Source organism: Bos javanicus, chromosome 10, assembly GCF_032452875.1.
Source record: "Bos javanicus breed banteng chromosome 10, ARS-OSU_banteng_1.0, whole genome shotgun sequence".
NCBI lineage: Eukaryota > Metazoa > Chordata > Mammalia > Artiodactyla > Bovidae > Bos > Bos javanicus.
The window spans coordinates 11,643,910-11,669,570 of NC_083877.1; the positions used below are offsets into that span (position 1 = coordinate 11,643,910).

Here is a 25,661-nt window from a genome sequence, read left to right on the forward strand (position 1 = left end):
GGAGAAAAAGGAAGGAAAAATTATTGGAACAACATCTTTGAGTAGACTAGGGTAGATGAAATCTAGTGAATGGGGGAAGGGGTGGCTCTTTGCTGGGAGAGTGGAAAATTCACCTATGGTATTAGGAGAGAAGACAGAATATTGGCTTCAATTTAGTTAAGGGGGCAGATACATACGATGCTGGGAACTTTTGGTTTTACTTAATTGATTCATTTTCTTAATGAAATAGAAATAAAGTGATCAGATAGTGTGAGGAAAGAAGAGATGAACCAGTTGTTTTAGAAGGCCTGAAAACAAAGAATGGCTGTTACGCAGCAGTGGTAGTTGATGTCAGTAATCTGAAGTGAGACCATGGGCGTGGTTATGCTGGCAGGTTCTTGTTTTCTTCCCCCAGTCATATTCATTTTTATGGGTGTAAGTGCAGAATGGGCAAATTGTTTGATTTAACTTGGACTGTGTTTTGGCTAGACAGGTGGGTGAGTGATTATAAAGACTGACCATGGAATTTAAGCTGGACTAGGAGGGATGAGAGGACCTGAGGTGGGTGAAGAACAGTGAAAATGGTAAGACTGTAAATTCAGGAAGGTTAAGGTTATGTACTAGATGAGTGACCCAGAGATGGAAGGGTGTGTGTGTGTGTGTGCGTTTATTTTTGGGGGGAAGTGCTAGACATTGAAAATTTGGAGGATTTGCAGATTGATGATTACAAGCCTGAAGTGGGACAGTGGCTCTGAGTGGTTAAGGCAGGGCTGAAGAGAAATCACTGGAGTTTCCAGATAAGACCAAGGACTGAAAGGCTAGGATTTTGCAAGGAGAGCCTGACAGTGTGACAGAAGCTAAATTTTTCATGAGATGAGGGGATTAACCCTGGGTGGGGTAGTAGATGACTCCAACAAGGCAGAGTGGTGAGTGGAATAATCTGATGAAATGTGATTCCAGTGATAGAAGATTAGGTCAGGGAGGGGAAGATAACTACCTGGAAATGGCAGTGAGAAAAAAAAGGGAAAATAAGATATGGAAATGAAGAAGTTGTCAAAGGAATGCTTTAAGAAAATTTCCCCGAACTGAGGGATTTGAGCCTCCAAATTACAAGGGTTCACTGAATCCCAGCAGATGACACCATCCTTATGGCAGAAGCGAGGAAGAACTAAAGGGCCTCATGATGAAAGTGAAAGAGGAGAGAACATTTGAAAAATGAAGATCATGGCATCTGGTCCCACCACTTCATTGCAAATAGATGGGGAAACAGTGGAAACAGTGAGAAACTTTATTTTTTGGGGCTCCAAAATCACTGCAGATGGTGACTGCAGCCATGAAATTCAAAGACGCTTGCTCCTTGGAAGAAAAACTATGACCAACCTAGATAGCATATTAGAAAGCGTTACTTTGCTGACAAAGGTCTGTCTAGTCAAAGCTATAGTTTTTTCCAGTAGTCATGTATGGATGTGAGTTGGACTATAAAGAAAGCTGAGTGCCAAAGAATTGATATTTTTGAACTGTGGTGTTGGAGAAGACTCTTGCAAGTCCCTTGGTCTGCAAGGAAATCCAACCAGTCAGTCCTAAAGGAAATCAGTCCTGAATACTCATTGGAAGGACTGATGCTGAAGCTGAAACTCCAATACTTTGGCCACTTGATGTGAAGAACTAACTCATTGGAAAAGACCTTGCTGCTGGGAAAGATTGAAGGCAGGAGGAGAAGGGGACGACAGAGGATGAGATCATTGGATGGCATCACCGACTCGATGGACATGATTTTGAGCAAGCTCCAGGAGTTGGTGATGGACAGGGAAGCCTGGTGTGCTGCAATCCATGGAGTCACAAAGAGTCAGACACGACTGAGCGACTGAACTGAACTGAACAATATGAAAACTGACTATTGATCTAATAAAAACTAGAACTATATTGGGCAAATTGAGGGGATAGAATTGTGTACATTTGTGGAATGAGGTTTCAGAAAAGAGAGCTATTTATCATCTTTCATAGTGGGAAGTCAGTAGACAATACTAACACACACAAATAAACAGGAAATAAGAGTGTAAGAGTGTCATTTAGGGATTTGGAGGTAAATACCTAAAGAAAGAGTGAGAAAGTTGGAAGTAGTTGTCCCTTGGAAATTGGAAATGGGGTCAAGGGTAGAGGAACTGTTAATTTTAAAAATATACCTTATAGAATTGTCTCTTTTTAGATAAGAATAAGTTTGATTAAAAAAATAAGCCATAAATAGCATACAGACATATTCATATATAAAATATAACATATAAAAGTTGTGTGGTGAATTCATACTCTCTGCTCTACTACTGGGAAAAAAATATCACATATTTGTTGTATATCTTCAAGTATAACTCATTTTTAACTCCCTCTTAGTTCTGCTCTTACCTTGACTTGACTAGAACAGACTTTTTATAACTTCTTTAACTGCCTGCATTTTCCCAACTGGGATCCCTACAAAAGATTTTTCTTTAAACATAGTAGAGCATAAAAGGGTGTAGGAAAGTATTCAAATAGAATCACACAAACTAACCTCTCCTCCCTCTCACCTCCCCTCTCTTTTTTAGAGCACAGAGCTGTCATGGAAGCTGCTTTTGTATATGGGACCACATACCAATTTGTCTTAACCACGGAAATTGCCGTTTTGGAAAGTATTGGGTATGTATAAGACACATAAGTAAACTATTTTAAGTTTCACCTATCTCACATTACGTTTTCACCATTTCTGTCGTACTCTCACAGCATGGACTAATCTGACAGGAATCGCAAGCAGATGTGAATATATAAATGAAACCTGAAATCTTCTTCATTACTATCATGTGAAAGTGAAAGTTTCTCAGTTGTGTCCGACACTTTGCGACCCCATGGACTATACAGTCCATGGACTTCTCCAGGCCAGAATACTGAAGTGGGTAGCCTTTCCCTTCTCCAGGGGATCTTCCCAACCCAGGGATTGAACCCAGGTCTCCTGCATTGCAGGCAGTTTCTTTACCAGCTGACCCACAAGGGCTGTACTAAAATGAGCTTGAAGATACAGAAGTGATGTTAAACTAAGGTGAACCAAGACAATATGGATAAGCCACAGATGTGATCCCTTGAGTGGTCATGTGTTTAGAAATATATCTACCCCAGTAATCAGCTAGGGGATCAAATAACAGCTTTTATGACTAAGCTCTAGAGATTCTTTGAGAGTTCCATCAGTTACTATACCAGAAAAATCTTAAATATATTTGAGTACAATTTTGAACAGATGTTTTCTAAATGTTTAATTTTCTTGTCTAGTTTCTAGCTTATAGTTGTAGGTAGAGACCTTCTTTGGACTCTTTTTGGCTGGGCAACCTAGGGGTAAAGTTTTTCTTCCATTTAGTATATAGGAACACCAGTGCATTTGAATGACTTTTAAGTTTGGCTTCAAGATATTATTCAAGAAAATTAATCCAAAGCAAGGCAAAAGGGTGATTGTGTGACCCTTTTAAAACCATGCAAGAGTTTTTAATGAGTCCTCTTGCTCACCGCTCAGAAAATAGTGACTATTTGTTAAACCATACACAATTAAATCCCAGATATTTTACAGTTTGGTAAATTTGGATGTTAGTGCATAGATTACTGATAAAGTGAAATGATTTTGGGGGCGGGGGGTTGTTGGGAGTGCATAGGCAAAGAATGAAGTACTTGCAAAGAAAATTTATTGCTCTGTACAATATCAACCAACATTCCTTTTCCCCTCTTCTTTGTATTCAATTGCCATTCTGCTGGTTCCCTCATTGAGTTAAAGAAAACTTCGATGCATGTTTACTATTTGTATAAGAATTAATATTCTTAACAATTTGAGAAACATGCTGGCAGTATAAAGCTCTATGATATGTAGTCACTGCATCTCAAGATACAATGAGCAGTAGTTTAGACAGCCTCTTTGCTACTGCCAGAGTAGACTGCCAGATTTCCATCGTGGGATGGGGGAACCCGGCTGTTCTCAGTCCCATGGTGATTCTGGGGTAGCCCCACAGTTTCTCTGAGGATTGTTTGTACTTTCTCTTCTGTTATCATCTTCTTTATTTTTCTGCTAATGAATAATTGCTAATAACAGTGACATGCTTCAAATATAGAGGGTTGGATATTTACTGGCAAGGTATGGGTCCTCTCATTTGTCTTACAAATCTGTTCAGCAAGAGCAGACTATATGATGATCAATGACTAAACATGGTAGTGTTCTGGAAAGATTTTTGCTTGTCTCCATTTTTAAAATGAGAATTAAAAACACAGTTATTCTGTTTTTCATAAATTTGTTAGTATATGACACATTGGAGAGGTTTATTCATGGCTAACAAAGTGGTGAGGAGTCATACTTGGCCCCGATGTGGTAAGGAAGGACTGTGGATTCAGAATATGTAGTCAGTGGCTCAGATGGTAAAGAATTTGCCTGCAATGCGGGAGACCTTGGTTCAATTCCTGGGTTGGGAAGATCCTCTGGAGGAGAGTATGGCAACCCACTCCAGTATTCTTGCCTGAAGAATCCTCATGAACAGAGGAGCTTGGTGGGCTACAGTCCATGGGTTCACAAAGACTCGGACACGGCTGAGCAACTAAGCATATGACATCACTTCTAGATGAAGTAGTTAACTGACTTTGAGTTGTCACCTAATGGAGGAGAAGTGTTAGTCGCTAAGTCATTTCCAAATCTTTGTGAACCCATGGACTGTAGCCTGCTGGCTCCTCTGCCCATGGGTTTTCCCAGACAAGAATACTGGAATAGGTTACCATTCCTTTCTCCAGGAATCTTCCCAACCCAGTGATCGAACCTAGGTCTCCTGCATTGCAGGCAGATTCTTTACCATCTGAGCCACCAGGGAAGCCCCACCACTTAATGGAGGAGAGATGAATGTATGTTTTCTTCCATCTGTTTTTTTAATTTCTTCTTTGCTTTGTTCATTCTCTCATTCAACAATTATCTATTGAATGCTGTCTGTGTTCTAGGTACTGTTCTTCTTGCAGGGTAATAACTTTGGATAATCTTGTATATTAATAGTTATGTTGGACCTGAGTATGTTTGAAATGGTTAAGAAGGGTATGTGTGCTCTGGAATGACCTATGTGAGAAAAGAAGAGGATGTATGTTTATGTATAACTGATACACTTTGCTGTACACCTGAAACTAACACAACATTGTAAGTCAACAAAACTCCAATAACAATTTTTTTTTAATGGTAAGAAAAGAAAAGGGTATATATGATGGGTAGTAAAAGAGGTAGCATTCTGTAGAGACACATGTACTTTCTGCTACCTCCCCATATTCCCTTCTTAAAGTATCTGTGTATAGGCCAAGAAGGGTGTTACCCCTACTTCATACTTATCACAGTCTGTTAAGTTAGAGGTGGCCACCTGACCTAGAGTCAACCAATCCATGGGCTTACCTGAGCAAAAGAGATATCTTCTTCTAGGAACTTGGAATTGAACATGGGAGAAACTGGATTATACAGCACTTTAACTGTCTTGCTTACTTGCCGGGGACCAGCCCCGGCTGATCCAGGGAATTCGAAGCGGGGACGGCGTTGGCGAGGATCAGGAAACAACTGCTTAATTAAACGTTTATTAAGGATATAAAGAGTGGTGAAATAAGGATAGCTCAGCGAAGAAATTCAGTGAAGAAGAGAGGCTGAAATAAGGATAGCTCAGTAGGAAAATTCAGTGAAGAAAAGAGGCTGAATAATTCAGCCAGAAGGTAAGAGAAAGAACGACATGGGGAGACCAAGTTTCAGTGAACAAGGCCCGCACTTTATTTTCCACAGTAGTTTTTATACCTTAAGTTATGCATAGAGGATGATGGGGAAAGGGGTAGAGTCCTGCAGTAAGCCAGGCTTTCTTCCTGCAAACTTATCATATGCAAAAGCTTAGGTGATTTGCATCATCTTCTGGCCCAGAGGCCTGTTAACATTTTAAGAAACTTATTTTTTTCTAAAGGTGATTATTCTAAAGTCAGGCGCCAGCCTCCAAAAAGCATTAGATAAAGTTGCATTCCTACAGAGCAAAGGTGTGGTGGGCTATAACAAGAAAAAGAATTAACTCAAGGGTCCCAGGTTACAAACATTAAAGCTACTACTTACACCAATTATATTAATCAATACACTGCCAGGGACACAGCAGGTAAGGGATATGGAAACTTAGCAGCAAACATTGGCCCAACAAGTGAAAATCCCTTCACCAATACAATTTCTAATCAATCTTTTAACTACTCAAAAGAATCTGTGTTTAGACAGTTTAGAACATCTCCTGCCTCTCACAGTTGGGAGGCTCTGAACAATCACATGTGGCTAGAAAAACCTATTCAGGCAGGCTAGAGGATTTCCAAAGGAATTTGTAGGTTGAAACACTGTCACACCCAGGAATTATTAACTGGAGCTGTAAGCTAACTCTTTTCAGAGAGGTAGTGGGGGACAGCCCCCCGTAAAGTCAGAGGTGTAGGTGAAAGCACAAAGCAGAAAGTAGGCAGACTCTGGTTTTGGGGGTAGATGGAGGACTCCTGAGGCTCGATCCCACCTTTGCGTGTGCCGAGCCTCCTTCCTCATGACCTTTGTCATGGGCGGAGTTCCTCACGCTGGCTCCCGGCAGTGATAGAATTCCAGTTGAGCTATTCCAGATCCTGAAAGATGATGCTGTGGAAAGTGCTGCACTCAATATGCAATATGCACTCAATATGCAATATGCCGGCTCCCGGCACTTACTGAATGTTTTGCCCATGTAGAAGTAAAGCAGAAAGAGTGGGGAGCTAAAAAGTGTTAATGCAAAATGAAGGACCCTGAACTCTTGCTGTTCAGATCTGTGCATTTGTTCTCTGATCTAATTACTTGAATTTTCCTTGTATTCTGTGAGATACCCTTCTAAACTAGTAAGTTCCTCCTACCCCCACTTTTTTGGTTTCTGTTACCTACAACCAGATGATCTCTGATTAGATAACTTTCTAACATAATTTTATTATTTCATAAATTATGGTATGTAGTCCAGCCTAGCTGGGTCATCTTGCTCTCAACACTTCCCATTCAGTAATATGTGACTGTTTATGGTTTCCCTCCAAAAAGTTATGTACTTTGATTGGGGCCTTGGCTATATTGTTCCTGTTGTCTGAAATACTCCTTAGTCTTATCTTCTTGGAGAAGTCATTCTCTTACTGTTTTTAATCTCTATGATGATCTTCCTTTCCCTTTGCTTCCTTCTCTTCCCTGGCTTGAGCAGAATGAAATGTTTCTTTGTTTCTCATAGCACCCTGTATGTTATAGTACTTATGAACCACGTTTTTGTGTGTTTTTTTTTAACTAAATATATGTCCTTTAGCCCTTACCCCTCAAGGATTTGAAATATCTTATTCATCTTAGTCTTTTATATTTAGCACAGGGCCTAACATAGTAGGCATTAAGTAATCTTTGAGTGATCATTTCTTTATTCATTGAATCTATTAGATATTGCTTTGTAATGAAATTTAAAGTCAGTGAATCTTGGCGCTCAGTTGAAACATGTGTCAATAATTAAAATAACATTGTAGAAATAAAAATTTGCAGTATTTTGCCAGACTGTACTAATGCCATATGGAGATTTATAAAATGTTATTTTAATTTTGGCAAACCTTACTTACTATAAGTTTATCTTTGAATTTTCATTTTGAAGGGAATGCCAAAACTCAAATTATAAGCCGCATTTGCTGGGTTTTCTAATATTTCAGACACAAACTCACTAACTCTCACAAAGTGTCACATGGTGTCTATCTTAAGGCATGTTTTGGCTGAAGTTTATTCAAAACAGATTTGGGTTTAAATTAAACCTAGGAGATTTGTGTTACAAAGCTTTATTTAGCATAGCTGTAGAAAAGAAACTATGTTTTAAGGTAATCTCATTGTCCTCAAGGTGACAGTCTTTTATTTAAAAATAATTGTGTAGACCTGTCTCTAACCTAATTTAAAAGTTACCATATGAAACTGTTCAGGAAAAAAAATTGTTTATACATCTCAAAAATTCCTTTTATTCTCTTTTTTTGCTTTGGTCCACTTAATTTTGTTATACTGTTTTAGGCTTTTACCAAAACAGTAATCCAATAGCATGAGACTTAGGACAAAGAGATTTATTATGTCTTTCTGCATAGTAGAAGAATCACACATTGAACTTCAAGTTGGTCTGTCCCTCATTTTTAATTTGCAGCCCTGAGGATATAGAATATCCACATCTCTACTTTTTTTACTGTAAACAAGTCTTGGACTTGACCCAGCCATGTAGGAGAATACTGATGAAACAGTCACTGACTACACTGAACATTCATCGATTTATTAAGACAATGGAAGCACCTCTGCTGGTATGTGTCTTATTTAAATATGTTAGATAATTCGTATGTAAAATTTATTGTTTTGATTCATAGATATGCATTTAACTTAAATGAGCTATATCTTTTCCCCTTGAACGTATTTATTTCATGTAGGCAGATTTAGGAGTAGTACCTTATTACAGGTAGATTAGAGGATAAACTGTGTATTCATAAAATGGTATTTTAATGCCTTGAAGTGTTGTTGTTTTGAACAACCCAATATAGCATTGTGTAATTATAATGATAGTTATAATAAACTGTGGAATTATTCTGTGGTAGTTATAATGAACTGTGACCGTTCTAAGATCACAAAGATTACATCATGGGCTAAGAAAAGACCTCTTCTGTGAATGTTTTGATTCCTGTTTTAAAAGTTTATAAATATTTGCATTATAGAATTTTTGGTGTCTCACTTTCCTTAGTGTCAGACTGAAAGACTCTTAGACTCAGTAGCTGATCAACTGACTTCTCTCTGGAAGTTTAAAGGGTTGTCCTGAGCATATGTAAAACCTTCAATAGGCCTTCTCACTCATCATATCCTTTTTACATAAAAGTTGTGCATATGTGCTATAAATAATTCAAACAGTACAGCAAAGTATAAAAAATGAAAAATTTTAAAGCCACCAATTCCCGTCATTCAGAAATGAACTGTTAGCTGCAACCAGTCATCTCTGCATCCACATAGATACACACAGATAGAGGGATGAATGGATTCATGGGCGCATATTGCATGAGCTGCTTTATGGTAAGAAGCATCAGATTTAACCTTATTTGAATTTACTAGAAGAAAAAGAAACTGATAAGAAACTAGAGGAATTATGGAACTTTTGAGAAATTGTTTCATCATTAGAAGGCTGTTTAGGAAATACTGTCTTAAATGTTGAAATGATTATGGAAAACACTGAGAAGTGAAAATTATTATTTTAAGAAAACTGCTTGTTTTCATTTTAGATAATATTGATTTACTCCTTGGTGTAAAAGATGAGAATATTAACTTCATATATTTATTTCCATCTCAGTTTCTCTTTACCCTCCAGATTTTTGTTTTGTGTTATTTTACATTGTAAAGGTTATAATATTTATATTGTGTTCTATAGCCCTGCTTTCATATTTAAATAGATTCAGAGCTCATCAGTCCCAGTTCTACTGGCTTCATTCCTGAGTTCTTTATTCTGGTCAGTTGTTATTTGGTTAGATTTTGACTTCAAGCAACTAAGAAAAAACAAAACAGTATATAGGTCTTTTTCCTTTCTGTTCACATGGGAGAGGGAAATATTTATCTTAGGTCCTTTGGGAAAAGATCCTCTGATTTTGGTTTGATCTTCCACTTCCCCACAAAGCCCTCAAAAGTTCATTGTAAAATTCTTCATCATTTCTCTCCATCCTCATTTCCTTTTCTTCCAGTGTTGGGATATTAAGAATTCTCAGGATTTGTCTACTCACCAGTCAACATTATCTATAAACATTAATAAAAATGGAAGCTGGGATTCAGAGTTTTTGATAAACTTCGGATGCATGATCATTGCAATTATATGCATTGTTTCACTTCTAAACATATGAAAATAGATGCAGGTTGGAGAATGTGTGTTTGTGTGTTAAGCAGATAGGGTTCCTGGACATTTAACTGTTGTAGATACATAGCACAGCTGCATCTTATTATCATGACAGGCTCATTGTCGAAACCCAGCAACTTTGCTGTGACATTAAGCCTGAGGATAAATCATGTGAAAAGAAATTGAGGCCCCTAGCCCACAGCTCCGGAGAAGGTGATGGCACCCTACTCCAGTACTCTTGTCTGGAAAATCCCATGGACGGAAGAGCCTGGTGGGCTAGGTCCATGGGGTTGCTAAGAGTCAGACACGACTGAGTGACTTCACTTTCACTTTTCACTTTCATGCATTGGAGAAGGAAATGGCAACCCACTCCAGTGTTCTTGCCTGGAGAATCCCAGGGACGGGGGAGCCTGGTGGGCTGCTGTCTATGGGGTCGCACAGAGTCGGACACGACTGATGCGACTTAGCAGCAGCAGCAGCAGCAGCCCACAGCTCTGACTGAGCTCATACTGGTCAACAATAGCTTGCTAACTAGTAAATGAGCCATTTTTAAAGTGGAACCTTCACCCTCCAGTCAAAATGCCCCACAAATGCAACGTGGGCCAGAGATGAGTTTGTAGACATATGGACAACAGAAATGATTCTTTTATTTTAAGCCATTAAGTTTTGGGGTGCTTTGCTACATACACAATGATAGAGGCTCAGAACACACCCTCAATCTGTTTCTATGGCGTTAACTACTCTTAATTTTTAAATCTGAATTTTCAGGTCAGATTTTTCTTTGAAGTTCCTGTCCCTTATATTTAACTACTAATTAGATGTCTCTCTCCTAAGCTCTATGTGTCTGACATTAACGTGTTGTCTTTTACCATCTGTTCTTGCTCCATTATCTTGGTTAATTTACTGTCCAGTCACTCATGGCAGAAGCCTAGAAAATCATTCTCAATTCCTGCATCTCTCTGCATCTGATTTTAGATCTGAAATATCTTCTCGAATTCTTCATTCTAACAGCCAGTGCTTTAATCCAGGTTCAAACAATCCAGGTTTGAATGTTGAGTCTCTTGAACTAGTCCCTCAATTTTATTATCTTCCTCTCTCTTGTGTACTACTTTAGTAATAAGAATTGACCTGGTCTATATTCCTATATTTCCCTCTCTTTAAGTTCATACTCCCTGTTGCTTGCATAGTAATGTATTTTAAACACACATATATGATCTTGTTCTGGTAATTTTTGCAGTTCCTAAATGGCTTCAATTATTTACAGAATGAAGGCCTACTTTCTTAGGAGGATATACATGGTTTTTAATGATCTGGTCCTTTGCCAATTCTCCAGCCTTACTTGTCTGTTCCCGTTTTTACTTTTTAATATTGAATTGCTTATGGTTCTCCAGATACTCAAAGAAGAAACCAGGCTTTTCTGTTCCTTCAGGCTGTTATACCCATCCAGGTCTTGACAATTCAGTTCTGTGTGGTTGTGAGGCTGAGGTTTCTACCTTCTCACTAGCTTATGGCTGGTGTTGTTCTTAGCTCCTATGGTCTGTTCTCAGATTCTGGCCACGTGGCCCTCTCAAAAAACATTGGAAGTTTCTCCTTCAAAGCCAGCAGACAATCTTGCTCCATTGTGCTGTGACAGTCTTACATGGTATAATCTAATCAAGGGAATGACTATGCTGTGAGTACCACCCCCGCTCAAGGAATTAGGATTATACAAAATGTGTACACCAGGAATTTTGGGAGTCATTTTAGAATTATGTCTACTGTAGCTAAATACAGATTTCTCTCTGGAAACTTTAAGGATTAGAAAAATGATTTTCTATTATTAGACAATTTGCAAGAAAGCATCTTTCTGCATATCTGCTTTTATCCCCTATGCTGGTTTTACTCAGTGGGCTCTTTCAATCTGGCAGCTCGTGCTCCTTTAGTTGTGGGAAATTTCTGTGTTTATTTCAGTGATGTTTTATTCTCTTCTGTTTTCTCCCTTCTCTCTTTCTGGGACTCCTGTTTGAATGTTGAGTCTCTTGAACTAGTCCCTCAATTTTATTATCTTTTCTATTTTCCAGCTGTCTTTGCCATACTTTCTGGCAGATTTATTCAACTTTAGTTTTCATTTTTTGTGGATATAGTATCTTCTCATCTTTTTGAGCTTATCGGTGGTGGTTTTCTGAACCTTTCTTCTTCCTGAATAATCTGTTTCCTCCATGTTACTTGTTTTTCTGTTTGTTCTGGTCTTTCATGTTAGAGGCTTTCCTCAAATGCTTATTACTCCTTGTTCATGATTTAGAATATGAAACTGAAGAAGTTGGCTGGAAATTCTGAGACTATGGATCAGACTTGTTAACTTTGAGCTCCATAGGGTGGTTGGACCTGGGCAGCGTTTTGGTGAACCACAATGTCAGTAGCTTTAGGCTTTAACTTGTTGTTGTTCAAGATCCCCAGAGAAAGATCTTCCAGTTTTCTGCTGAAATACAGAAGTCTAGCTTCTAGCTACCAGAAACTGAGTGGGGAGGGGACAGAATGAGTCTCAGCATTTGGTTGCTCAGTCCCTCTGCTTTGAGCATGGTATTCACACTCAGCTGTTCCTGCAGTCCCCCCAGATTTCTTCTGGTGTGATGCAGGGGTAGTTGCCTAAGCTCATGGAGTGAGGGAAGAGGATCTAGAGATCTAACTGCTTCTCCAAAGGTTTTGTCTATTCTTTCTTACTCTAGAGCCTTCTTTCCATCATTCCCCTTCTGCTCCTTCTTTCCCTGTTCCAGAGGCTCCAGGCACTGACAGTTCCTGAGCAGTTTTAGGATTCTGCAGTTAAAGTGAAATTGTTTCTTACCCTTTCCTCTCACGGCTTAGGATTTTGTTGTTCTCTAGCTTCTAAGACTTTGCTGCCTTTACTCTTTTCCCTTCTTCATGTGTGTATGTTCATCTGTTTTGAAAAATCCTACTGCTGAAGTTGTCCTGGGATTTCTGAAAGGAGTGAAGTTAGATGTGTGTTCAAGCTGCTGTCAGCTCAGATGTTCCTCATTGTTCTGTAAGATGTCATTATATATGTTAAATTCTTATATGGAAGAATTTGTTATGTGTTTCGTTTTTGTTTCAAATCTCTTTCTCTTTATTCAGCAGCACCACAGTTTTATTTATTGCTTTTTTTGGTTTCTCTATGATATCCTTATTCTTTTTGGTTGTAAGTATCTGTATAACTACTTGTAGAATTTGTTAGTTTAAATTATATAGGTTCATGGGAGCATGAAACTTAGAAAACCATGAGACCGTTTTTGTAAATTGTGGATTTATTTCACAGACTTGTTTTTTCACTTATTATTAGCAGGGTTTAAATCCAAATGTTGGAACATTATTATCACATAGTGAAGACGTTTTGTTCTTTTTCTAAATGAAGACTGAAGTTGCTGGAGATCCTACACAAGTTTCAACTGTTCATCTACAACTAGGATTACCACTGGTTTTTATTGTTGGTCAACAAGCTACTTATGAAGCTGATAGAACAACTGCAGAATGGGTTGCTTGGCGTCTTCTGGGAAAAGCTGGAGTTCTACTTTTGTTAAGGTATTTTAAACATGGAATAGTAACTGTTCTCTCTTTAGCAGGACACTAGTATTTTTCTTGGTAATGTGTTCACTGGTAAATAAATTCAAATCTCTAATAGATTCTAATATAGTTAGAGCCAGTTGCTGAGTTGAAGTCTTTAATTATCAGCTTGATTAATATTTAGACCTTTAAACTTTACTAAATGAAGTTGTAGATTAAGATAGAGTATAGAAAACCTGGTCTGTATTTACATGAAAAATTTCTCAGACTCACTAAATTGTAATCTTTTTTCATAAACATTTTTAGTATAAAATTTTCAGTTCAATTTTAGATTGACCTCCTGGATATTATTCCTGAGATTGGCAACATATAACATTTATTTCCATTTTGATAAAGGGACTCTTTGGAAGTGGACATTCCTCACGATACTAATGTTATCATCAGAAGAGCAGAAGAGGTTGGTCATTTTCTATATTGGTCGATAACGTGTGCTTATTTAAAAGAGGTTAATACACATGGTCCTAAAGTAACATATGCTTATTACAGGAAAATTCTATGAATTTTCACTATTCAGAGATAACTGTTGTTAACATTTTCAACTGTTGTGTGTTATTTTCATTTGTTAATCTCTTTTTCTGTGTGTGTTTGTATATTTATATAATTATATGTGTATCTGATGCTGCTGCTGCGCTAAGTCACTTCAGTCGTGTCTGACTCTGTGCGACTCCAGAGATGGCAGCCCACCAGGCTCCCCCATCCTGGGATTCTCCAGGCAAGAACACTGGAGTGTGTTGCTGTTTCCTTCTCCAATACATGAAAGTGAAAAGTGAAAGTGAAGTCGCTCAGTTGTGTCTGACTCTTAGCAACCCCATGGACTGCAGCCCACCAGGCTCCTCCGTCCATGGGATTTGCCAGGCAAGAGTACTGGCGTGAGGTGCCATTGCCTTCTCCAATATGTATATCTACATATGCATATTTTAAAAGAAATTTAGGTTCATGCTGTATTCATCCCACCTTTCACATACAGTTGTATTTCATTACTTGGTATTGTGCTGTGATGCCTGCCTTTAAACACTGTTTTGGACATCACTGATTTATTTCCCTTTGCTAAATTTCTGGAAGTAAATTTTGTTAAATGAGATTTTTCTTTTTTCAGAGCTCGGGCCTTAACCACTTTAATTAATCTTTTTTGTGATTTAAAAATTTTATAGATTATATTTCATTTAAACTTATTATAAACTATTGGCTGTATTCCTTATGCTGTACAATATATCCTTGTGACTTATTTATTTTATTCATGATAGTTTTTACCTCTTAATCCCCTCCCCCATTCCCTCTTTCTACTGGTAACCATGAGTTTGTACTCTGTGTCTGTGAGTCTGTTTCTGTTTTGTTATATTCATTAATTTGTTTTATGTTTTAAATTCCACATATAAGTGATAATGTACAGCATTTGTCTTTTTCTGCCTGACTTATTTCGTTGAGCATGATATCATCCAGGTCCATCTATGTTACTGGAAATGACAAAATTTCATTCGTTTTTTATGGCAGAGCGATATTTCATTGCATATGTATGCCACATCTTCTTTACCCACTTGTCTGTTCATAGGCACTTAGGTTGCTTCCATATCGGCTACTGTAAATAATGCTACTATGAAGCCTGGAGTGCATGTATCTTTTCAGATTAGGGTTTTTGTTTTCTTTGGATTCTACTGATTTACTTTTCATGTGTGAAGTTAATTGACTTTCATATTTTTTTTTCTGAATGTGATTTTTCTTTCTTTTCTCCCATGGAAAGGCATTTTATTTTAAATATAGCAGTGTGTACATGTTAATGGGAATTTTAAAGACTTTTAAAATACACAGTCAAATTTCCTTCCAGAAATATTATTTTACCAGAAGGATTTAGAATTCCTTGTTCTTTATACATCTTTGCCAGTACTGAGTAGTAATCTTTAAAAAAAATTATTTCTATACACAAAAAAAGTTTCCATATTAATTTGCATGTCTTTGATAACTTTGACTAGTGAGATCACCTGTATTTCCTTTGTAAATTTCTTAAATTTTTGAATTTTTTAAATTCTTAAAAATTTCCCAAAATTTTTCTTAATTAAGAACTCTTTGGAATATCTTCTAAATATTTTAAACATATGCTAAAAAATTGTTGATATGTTTACAAATGGTCAGATAGTTTAAACTTAAATTCTCTTGCATAAGTCTATGGTATGACTACTGGATTCAGTTATCAAGATTGCTGGGAGAAATATCAATGACCTCAGATATGCAGATGACACCACCCTTATGGCAGAAAGTGAAGAGGAACTAAAAAAGAGCCTCTTGATGAAAGTGAAAGAGGAGAGTGAAAAAGCTGGCTTAAAACTCAACATTCAAAAAACTAAGATCATGGCATCTGGTCCCATCACTCCGTGGCAAATAGATGGGGAAACAATGGAAACAGTGAGAGACTTTATTTTGGGGGCTCCAAAATCACTGCAGATGCTGACTGCAGCCATGAAATAAAAAGACGCTTGCTCCTTGGAAGAAAAGTTATGACCAACCTAGATAGCATATTAGAAAGCAGAGACATTACTTTGCTGACAAAGGTCCATCTAGTCAAAGCTATGGTTTTCCCAGTAGTCATGTATGGATGTGGGAGTTGGACTATAAAGAAAGCTGAGCGCCGAAGAATTGATGCTTTTGAACTGTGGTGTTGGAGAAGACTCTTGAGTCCCTTGGACTGCAAGGAGATCAAACCAGTCAGTCCTAAAGGAAATCAGTCCTGAATATTCATTGGAAGGACTGATGCTGAGCTGAAACTCCAATACTTTGGCCACCTGATGCAAAGAACTGACTCACTGGAAAAGACCCTGATGCTGGGAAAGATTGAAGGCAGGAGGAGAACGGGACAACAGAGGATGAGATGGTTGGATGGCATCACCAACTCGATGGACATGAGTTTGAGTAAACTCTGGGAGTTGGTGATGGACAGGGAAGCCTGGCATGCTGCAGTCCATGGGGTTGCAAAGAGTCGGACACGACTGAACAACTGAACTGAAGTGACTGATGAATACTGAGTTAAAAAGTCAGAAGACTTGACTCCATTGCTGCTAGTTCTGGGCCCAGATAACTGAATTAACTTCTTCAAGCTCAGTTTTCTCATTTGTGAAATAGTTATAAAACCTCTCCTTCTAACTTATAAGAAATTTTGTAAGACCAAATAGGAAAATACTTTGAGAACTGTAATATTGTTCAAATATGTGTATTGTGAGGTCATTATGCTTTGCTTTTAGACCAGGTAATGGAAAGAATACTTACTGAAACTATTTTTTTTTTTTTACTATTAGATAAAGGATTCCAAAATAGGACATTACTTTGTTATTGGGAAAAAGGTTTTAATGAAGAATTAAAGTTCATGCTGTTTTCCCAGTACATATGAAAGTTATGTTTATACTATACTGTAGTCTGTTAAGTGTGCAATAGCATTATGTCTAAAAAAATCAATGTATGTAGCTTTAGTTAAAAAATAGTTACTGCTAAAAAATGCTAACCATCATCTGAGCCTGTAGTGAGTTGTAATCTTTTTGCTCATGGAGGGCCCTGCCTTGACGCTGATGGCTGCTGAGTGATCAAGGCAGTAGTTGCTGAAGGTTGGGGTAGCTGTGGCAATTTCTTAAAATAAGATAACAATGAAGCTTGCCACATTTATTGACTCTTCCTTTCACAAATGATTTCTCTGTAGTATGCAATACTACTAGGTAGAATTTTACCCACAGTAGAACTTCTTTCAAAATTGGAGTCAATCCCCTCAGACTCCGCTGCTGCTCTATCAACTAAGTTTTTGTAAGATTCTCAATCTTTTGTTCTCATATCAACGATCTTTAGAACTGCTTCACCAGAAGTAGATTCCATCTCCAGAAACCATTTTCTTTGCTCATCCATAAGAAACAACTCCTCATCCGTGCAAGTTTGATTGTGAGATTGCAGCAGGGATGATTACTGAAATAATCTAGTGGCCTAAAATTTCATGTTTTAAAAAAGTTTTGGTTGAGCCTTAGTGTAAGAAATTTTAATAGAATAATTTCAATGGAAAATAATTTGGTATTCTTAAAATACCTGGAGCCAGGTATTATTTTTATGTTTATGGCTAAACAGTCAATTGAACTTTGTAGTGGAATTATTTATTTATTTATTTTTATTAAATTACTTTTTCCCCCTTCTTTTTGGCCATGCCACACAACTTGTGAGATCTAAATTCCCCAACCAGGGATTGAACCCAGGCCAGGGCAGTAAAAGCCCCAATCCTAACTGCTAGGCCACCAGGGGCCTCTCTAGTGGACTTATTTTAGATTAAGTATTATTTTGAGTGGTGGTAGTGATTTGGTCACTAAGTCATGTAAAATATCAAAAGAACTTTGGTGCTATTTGCAATAAAATTGCATATATTTGTATCTTGTATTGAGGTAGGACTTACTGTTACAGGTAAAATACTTCAGATTTCAGCAGAATGTAACTGTGACAAGAAGCAAATGAGACTTTCCAGTTCCATGTTTTGCCTTCTTTTCTAGTAGTATGCACTATCTTTCTGTAATGCTTAGATACTTTTAATATTTTGGAGTTAATTTCCCATTTTTATTTTTAAATATTAAAATTGAAATTCACAAGTTTAATTTCATTTTAGTGTCAAACAAGTAAAATATATTAGAATGGTTCATTATATTCTAGTCATATCTTTTAAAATTAATGTATTTCTAGGACACGCAAGTGGAATTTTTGGCGTTAAGTCATATTGATTTAATAGTATTCCATCTGGAAAGTACCATGAACGTTGAGGAAATGGTCAAATATGAAGACATGGCAGAGCTAAACATAGGTAATGTGTTTTTTTGATGCTCATGTTCCCCTCCCATTTCTGCCCAGCATCCTTAAGGTCAGTGAAATTTCAGTGAATTAACTTTCACATTCAAGAATATGAAGAGACCTGAAGAAATTTGGAATCACATTTTAGCAAGTTGATTAGGTGAAAAGATACAAGGATGCTCTATTTTGCTTAGTGTGATACCTTTCATTGTTATATATCAGGCTTCTCTCTTTCCGCCTGTGCCTTTATCCTCCAGATCAGTTCCTTCAGTGCTCCTGGTCTATTCCATGTTTAAAAAGGACCCAGGAGCCACAATATGATATTTATTTTTGTTATTCCTATTAGGGTATGAAATTCTGATGAATATAGTTATATTTGTAGTTGTAAATGAATCCAGTTGTTAACAGTAAAAGGAGTAAACTTTGATAACACTTTTATACTTATTTTTAACGTTATTTTTAATAACGTTAAAAATAATTATTGTTTTAACATTTAAACATTTAACATTAGTATTTTAACATTAAATTAATTTTACCATAATGTCAAAATAATTTAAATTAATTTTAACAGAATTTTGCCAATTTTGTTTTTCTTTTTATTGTTCTATCACCTATGTTTTGAAGTATTCTATAGTTTTCAAGGCTATTTCCCACACATTATTTACTTTGATTGTTTTCCTCTGAGTTAGTTGAGGTCACCTTCATTGTAGATGAAAAATCTGTGTTTTGGCAGAGTTAAATGATCTGCACAAAGTCACAAATGGCATGTGGAGCATTCTGACTTGAAATTTCATTTGTGACCATTATCATTCCTGATACTTCTTTATAACATATCCTATTCTGAAATTGCTCATTTGCTTTTCTCCCTTCTGTACTGGTCTATTATAAACTTCTAAGGCAGGGATTATGTCTTGTGCATTTACTAAATGTATCCCGTTTAGTAAATTATTGAATTTTTATCATGAGTCCCGTTGAGTAAATACTTTTTATGTAGTCCTGTTGTTATGAGTCCCAGGAAGGAAGGAATTTGCATATTCTTTTCATGAGATCAGTTTATTATGATGATCAAAATCTGTATTATAAATTTAGTAAGGCCTCTGAGCTTTAACTGGTACATGACCAGCCTCATGGTTTGAGCACTGCTCTAGTTTTCTGGTATACAGAGGTTAGAACTGCTGATGATTTAAGCCGGAGTTCTTCTCCATAGCATCATCATTATACAGGCAGGTCTGTGTTCTGGTCTCTTGGTCCTTGCTTTGTTCCTATCATCGTTCATATATTCAAACTTTCAAAGTTACAGGAACCATCCAGGTGTCAGTTTTAACAGGATTCCTGTCCTCAGCGGAAGTTGCCTTTTTCAAAATTTTGTTGCCATGTCTCGTTTTACTTAGTGACTCTGGCTTCAAGATAGCTTGCCCTCTGGTGCTGCCTTCTCGTTTTTTCTCTCTCCTGTCTTTGCTCGTCAGCCCAGTTCTTGTGTTTTGGGGGTGGGGGTGTTTGGTCTTAATTTCCTATGTTTGTAATCCATATTGACTTGTAATATAGTATGATGTTGTGCCCAAATACACAATTGCCCTCTTATTTTCATTCCTTCTCATTAATTAGGAAAAATAGATGAGGTTTGGAAAGACTTTGTTACCATGAAAAAGTGAAATATAAAGAAAAATGCTCTTCAGAGGAAATGAACACACAGTGAGTCAGAATTAAATGAACTGGGTTCTACAAAAAGAGTATGAAAAACACTTATGTGACTAAAAAGAATATATATACATGTTGATAAGTAGGTGAAATGTAGAGCTGAGGAGTGAATATATTTATAAACTTAAGTGGCTTATTAAGAGAATGGGAAAGCAGAAAGGTGTTAGAACAAGGTAAGAGAAGAAAGGATGGATTAGGAAATAAGAATGGACTGGCAGGAAAATGAAAATATGTGAATAATAAGAAAATACTGTAAATGAGAAAATTGGCCTTCATTAATTTTGACATTGAGGGCATAACTTTTAGTGTCATAGAATGTGATATTTTAAAGTATCTTAAAATTAATAGTGTAAGTCTTATGGTTCACAGGTTTGAACACTGAAATTCCTAGAGTTATGTAATTTACTAGAGTCACACAGCTAAAAATTGCTGATGTGATACTAAAATCTAGATATAGTCTTTTATGGTATTGGAAATCATATGGAAAATAATAATTTAGTTTTCTGAATGCATTGTCTTTCTCACTTCCTTTCTTTTTAATATGTTATTACAGAGAATTATAAATGTATCATAAAATAGGATAATAGAACAAACCTCCAGATAACCATTTCCTGGCCTCACTCAACTACCATCAGTCAGTGGCTAATCCTGTTACATTCATAGCCCTTTACTTATTATTTTGCACCTAATTCCAAACATATAAATTCATCCATAAATATTTCTCTGTATTTCAGACATGTAAGGATTCTTTTAAAATTAACATAATGCTATTACTTCATCTACATGGTTAAGAATTGTTAATATCAGATGCTTAGTCGACATGCAGATTTCCAGTTTCATCATGCTTCTTCATGCCACTGTTGCTTTGTACATGCTGTTCGTTTTACTCATATGCCTCTACTGCCTCCTTAAGTTTCATTTTTCTTTTAATAATGTTCAGCTAGTGTCAACTTCTAGGAAGCTTTAATTGTCTCTAATCAAGTTGGATGTGCCTCCATTGTTACCATATGATCTGTACAAACTTCCAACAGGACATTTGTTAATTCAGAATATGTGTGTGTATGTGTGTTTACTACATATTTGAATGGATAGATGAATGAATGGGTGGGTGGGTCTGTCTGTCTTACTGAAGTTTTTTTTTAGATTTAATTGATATGTAACATTATATTAGTTTTAGTTGTATACCATAATGATTCAATATTTCTGTATATTGTGGTTAATGAAACGATTTTTACATATTCAGAATCTACCCATAACTTAATACACATAGAATAAAATAAAAATTTCTTGGTTTATATGACCTCTTATGGCTTTCCATGTGGTACTAGTGGTAAAGAACCTGCTTGCCAATGCAAGAGAAGGAGACATAAGAGATGCAGGTTCAATCCCAGATCCGGAAGATCCCCTGGAGGAGGAAATGGCAACCCACTCCTGTTTTCTTGCCTGGAGAGTCCCATAGACAGAGGAGCCTGGCAGGCTACATACATACAGTCCATGGGGTCGCAAAGAATTGAACACAACTGAGTGACTGATCCACACATGATCTAGAAACCCTAGAGTTTTCTCACGTCATTCCTTCAGTCTATTTCGCTTTAGTCAAATGTGCCTTCCCTCAGTGCCTAGAGTATGCTGAGCTCTTTTATGTCTCCGAGTCTTTGCATATGTTGTTCTCTTTGTCTAAAACGTTCTTTTCTTGATTATCCGGTAGACTTTGGATTGCCCAATTTAAATCTCCCTGTTAAAATCTCTCAGTGTATCTTTTGCCTTTCTTCTTAAACTGATCACGTTTATAGTTACATATTTATTTAGTGATGAGTTTATCGACTGATTTTTCCATAGATAGAAACCGTGTGATCAGGGACTACGTCTGCTTTGCTCACTGCTTTCTTTAGTGTCCATCCCAGTGCTTGCCGTGTAGTAGAAGCAAAAGAAATACTGTCAAACGTGTGTGGTAGGACTTTTTTAGGTTATAAATTAATATTCTGATTAGAAACAAATGTTATTTGTTGACAAGTTTATTATTTTTATATTTATATTTATTATATTATTTCTTGACAAGTGTAAGTAATTCCTTTTGGAATTAACTAAAACTTGATCATTTCTAGGTCAGGAAGCATCTGAGAGTCATTTAAGATAGGAAGCCAGACAACTGGAAAGTTTTCTAAATATCATGCATTTAAAATATTAAGATAGTATGAATTCATGAGTTTCTATGAAGTGCCAAATTTTCATATGCTTGCCTGGGAGAAGAGCTTAAATATTTTAAATTGTACATTTGTGTTTACATTAATTTCTCTTCAAACATTTCAGAAATTCAAGATGATGAAGTGGAAGAAACTGTTTACAGAGACAGAAAGAGACAGTTACCTTTGGAACTCACTCTGGAATTAACGGAAGAGACATTTCATGCGACAGTGACAGCTTCTGACAGCATAGTGCTTTTCTATGCTGGCTGTGAGTATTATGAACCTTTAGAGGTGACTGCTGTACTGCACATTAGGACACTTAAAGTAGGCAGATTTTACTTTTGCATTCTGTTATTACACATTGTAAAATGACATAGCTTCATGTCCCACACTTTTAAACAATTTACTTCGAAGCTGTTTCTAGGGTTGTAAAACTGATTATATATAGTATAGTCTAAGTGGTAGTTGCTCAGTCATATCTGACTCTTTGCAATCCCATAGACTGTAGCCCGCCAGGCACTTCTGCCTGTGGGATTCTCCAGGCAAGAATACTGGAGTGGGTTGTCAATCCCTTCTCCAGGGGATCTGAGCCTCGTGTATTGCAGGCAGATTCTTTACCATGTGAGCCACCAGAGAAGCCCTGATTATATAGTTGATTATAAATTGAAGATTATGATTAAACTAGATGTTAAGCTTACTAATTTGGAAAATTGTTGTTAATCAAGCTAATGATTTTAATAGATTAACAGTTATTGGAGGTTTATAGGCATTATATTGCTTTTATCTTCAAACAATAGCCATTCAACTATACTCCTTGCCATATGAATGTAGAAAATTAGTTGTATTTGGAACTATCTTGAATGTGTGGACAATACTGAGTGCTGCATATTAGAATATTTCTTAGTATAAAATAATTTTGAGATACCCCATTAATCTATATGTTTGTTATATATAAGTATGGATGCTTTAGAAATATGTATGTTGTAATATCTATTTATTTTTTTATTTTAATGTAGGGCAAGCAGTATCCATGGCATTTCTGCAGTCCTATATCGATGTGGCAATTAAACTGAAAGGTATTATTTTCCTGGTTCTGAGCTATAGCTATTTGTAAAATTGTGTCTCGCTAAAGGTGTAGAAAACCACATAAAATTTCAGATTATTATGTTTGTGTCTCCACAACAAACATAAGTTAATACTGAACATTAGACTATTCCACTTGAAACATGATTAAGTATTAAAACCATTTTACAGCAAAGAAAATTAAAAAGTGATAACTTTAGTATAAGTTAATACTCCACGGTTAATAAGTTAAGGAACCATGAGTTTCAAAACTGTTAGGAGCATTCCCTTTGATTGTCTTCATTAAACTGTCTTATAGCTTTATACTTAATCCAGTAAACTTTTTGGCTGAATTCAGTCATTCAGCAAACATTTATTGAGTGCCTACTATGTGCCAGTTACTGTTAAATATTATTAAATATATACTAAATATTATTAAATAAAAATTTGATAGATAAACCTATATCTCACAGTCTAATGAAGGCTCTAAGATCCCAGTGTTCTTGAAGCTATACAGTTAGCTTTTCATGGGTAGGGAATTTCTTAATAGCCAGAATCTTTTTATTTTAACTATTCTATGAAACCTGATTCAGTGGTAGACAAACAGTAATCCAAGCAATGAACTCAAAATGTCTATGCCACTGTCGCAGCAAAGAAAAGGAGGAGTGGGGAGGCCTGTTAGTGTTAGTAAGAGAGAGAGAGTAATAGATTAGGTAAGTATAGTATTTTTTAATCATTCGAATAAGACAGTCCATATCATGCTTTGTATCTTTAATATGATTTCTTCTTACTCTGTTTTTCTTTTTAATAAAAGCTGTTATGGCTAAATGGGCTTTTTCTTGGCTACTCCAGAAATGCATCCACCATTTAGTTTTTTAGGACATTAGCTTATAGCCTCTTTTATTATTTAGTAAGTTCCTTATGGGAAGAAAGTATGCCTTATACTCAGTTCATTGGACTTGGTGCATTGTCTTACACTACAGAACATCTTGTGTTTAATAATTGTTGAGTAAATAAATTAGCAAATATAGTAGAGTTTCATAAATTTTATTTTTTTTTGTGGAAAAGGTGTACTGGTATACAACGTGTGTGTGTGTGTGTGTATGTATGTGTGTATATATATATGTGTGTGTATATATATATATATATATATATATATATATATATGTATATATATGGGGCTTTTGTGAATTCAAGAAGTTGATTCCAGAAAGTCAACCCTAAATACAATATGTTCTATAATAATAAAAGCATCGGAGATATAAAAAAATCATTGTTGATCCATTTCTCTTCCATTCAATTCCAAACTACATTTGATCTATCGTTTGATTATTTCATTCCCCAAGTGAAGGGATGATTAAGTCTGTAGATAATATGATCCCTAATATTTTTTTTAAAGCAAATCCTGTCACTCTCTAGTTCTCCTTTATGATTGCAATCTATAGACTGATTTAAGTTTCTTCTCTTAGGTTTTCCAGCCTTACTAGAAGAAAGAAAAAGTAGGAAAATATAAAAAAAGTAACCATATATATAAATATAAAATATAAATATAAATAAAATATAACCATTTATATATATATAAAAGTAGGAAAATATAAACCATAATAAAATAGTAATTGGATAATGTCCCTGAATACTAGAATTATCCCCCCTCCCCAGCCCATTTGGCTAGATACCAAATGAAAATGGAAGGAGGTTCTCTTACTTTCTTCTCTGTTAATGACCACATAAAGACCTGACCCCTCAATGCAAGGACTCTGAGTTGTATGTGTTTGTAGAATAAAAAATGAAGATTAACCACCAACCTAAAGACTTGATTTCTTTTTTCAATTAGTATGTTCTTTATGAATAACAATTCTTTTAGTAATTAGATATCAGGTGGATTATTTTGGAAGTTCATGGGGCTTCATATAGAAATGCATACTATAGGTAACAATAATGTTTTATGTCTGTGGTAAAGCCTATACTATAATTTTATAAACTAGGACAATATTGTAATACTTTGGGGGTTGTATAATCTTTCATGTTGTTTTGGGAAAAAGCCACTTATTTAATCTTAGTCCAAGAGGATGAAGAATATTTTATACTTAGTCACAAGGTGGCAGCAAATGTCTGTTTTTGTTTTTCTTTTAAATTAGGATCCTTATTTGAAATTACTGTGTTGTTAAAGTACGTGGAGTGTAATACTACAGTAATCTTAGAACATTAGACTATTCCACTTGAAACATGATTAAGTATTGAAACCATTTTACAGCAAAGAAAATTAAAATGTGATAACTTCAGTATAAGTAGCCTTATCATTTTTTAATAATATATATCAATATTCTTTATTTCAGTTTTAAAGATAACATCAAAGTTTTCAGCTTGGACTGCTGGGACATTTAAAACAGTGCTAGACCCACTGAGGATGCTTATTGAAGGGAGAGAACTACATTTATTA

The 25,661-nt window shown here is 36.1% G+C and overlaps 1 protein-coding gene across 1 annotated transcript in view; it reads left to right on the forward strand.

Moving 5' to 3' along the window:
- Positions 1-25,661, forward strand: part of TXNDC16 (thioredoxin domain containing 16) — a 92,823-nt gene that overhangs the window by 35,539 nt on the left and 31,623 nt on the right. Inside the window, exons 8-14 of the mRNA XM_061430076.1 lie at positions 2,556-2,646; positions 8,172-8,322; positions 13,270-13,436; positions 13,815-13,875; positions 18,171-18,288; positions 22,284-22,427; positions 23,176-23,235. Of these exons, the coding sequence (XP_061286060.1) occupies positions 2,556-2,646; positions 8,172-8,322; positions 13,270-13,436; positions 13,815-13,875; positions 18,171-18,288; positions 22,284-22,427; positions 23,176-23,235 (792 nt within the window). The remainder of the gene's footprint in view (positions 1-2,555; positions 2,647-8,171; positions 8,323-13,269; positions 13,437-13,814; positions 13,876-18,170; positions 18,289-22,283; positions 22,428-23,175; positions 23,236-25,661) is intronic.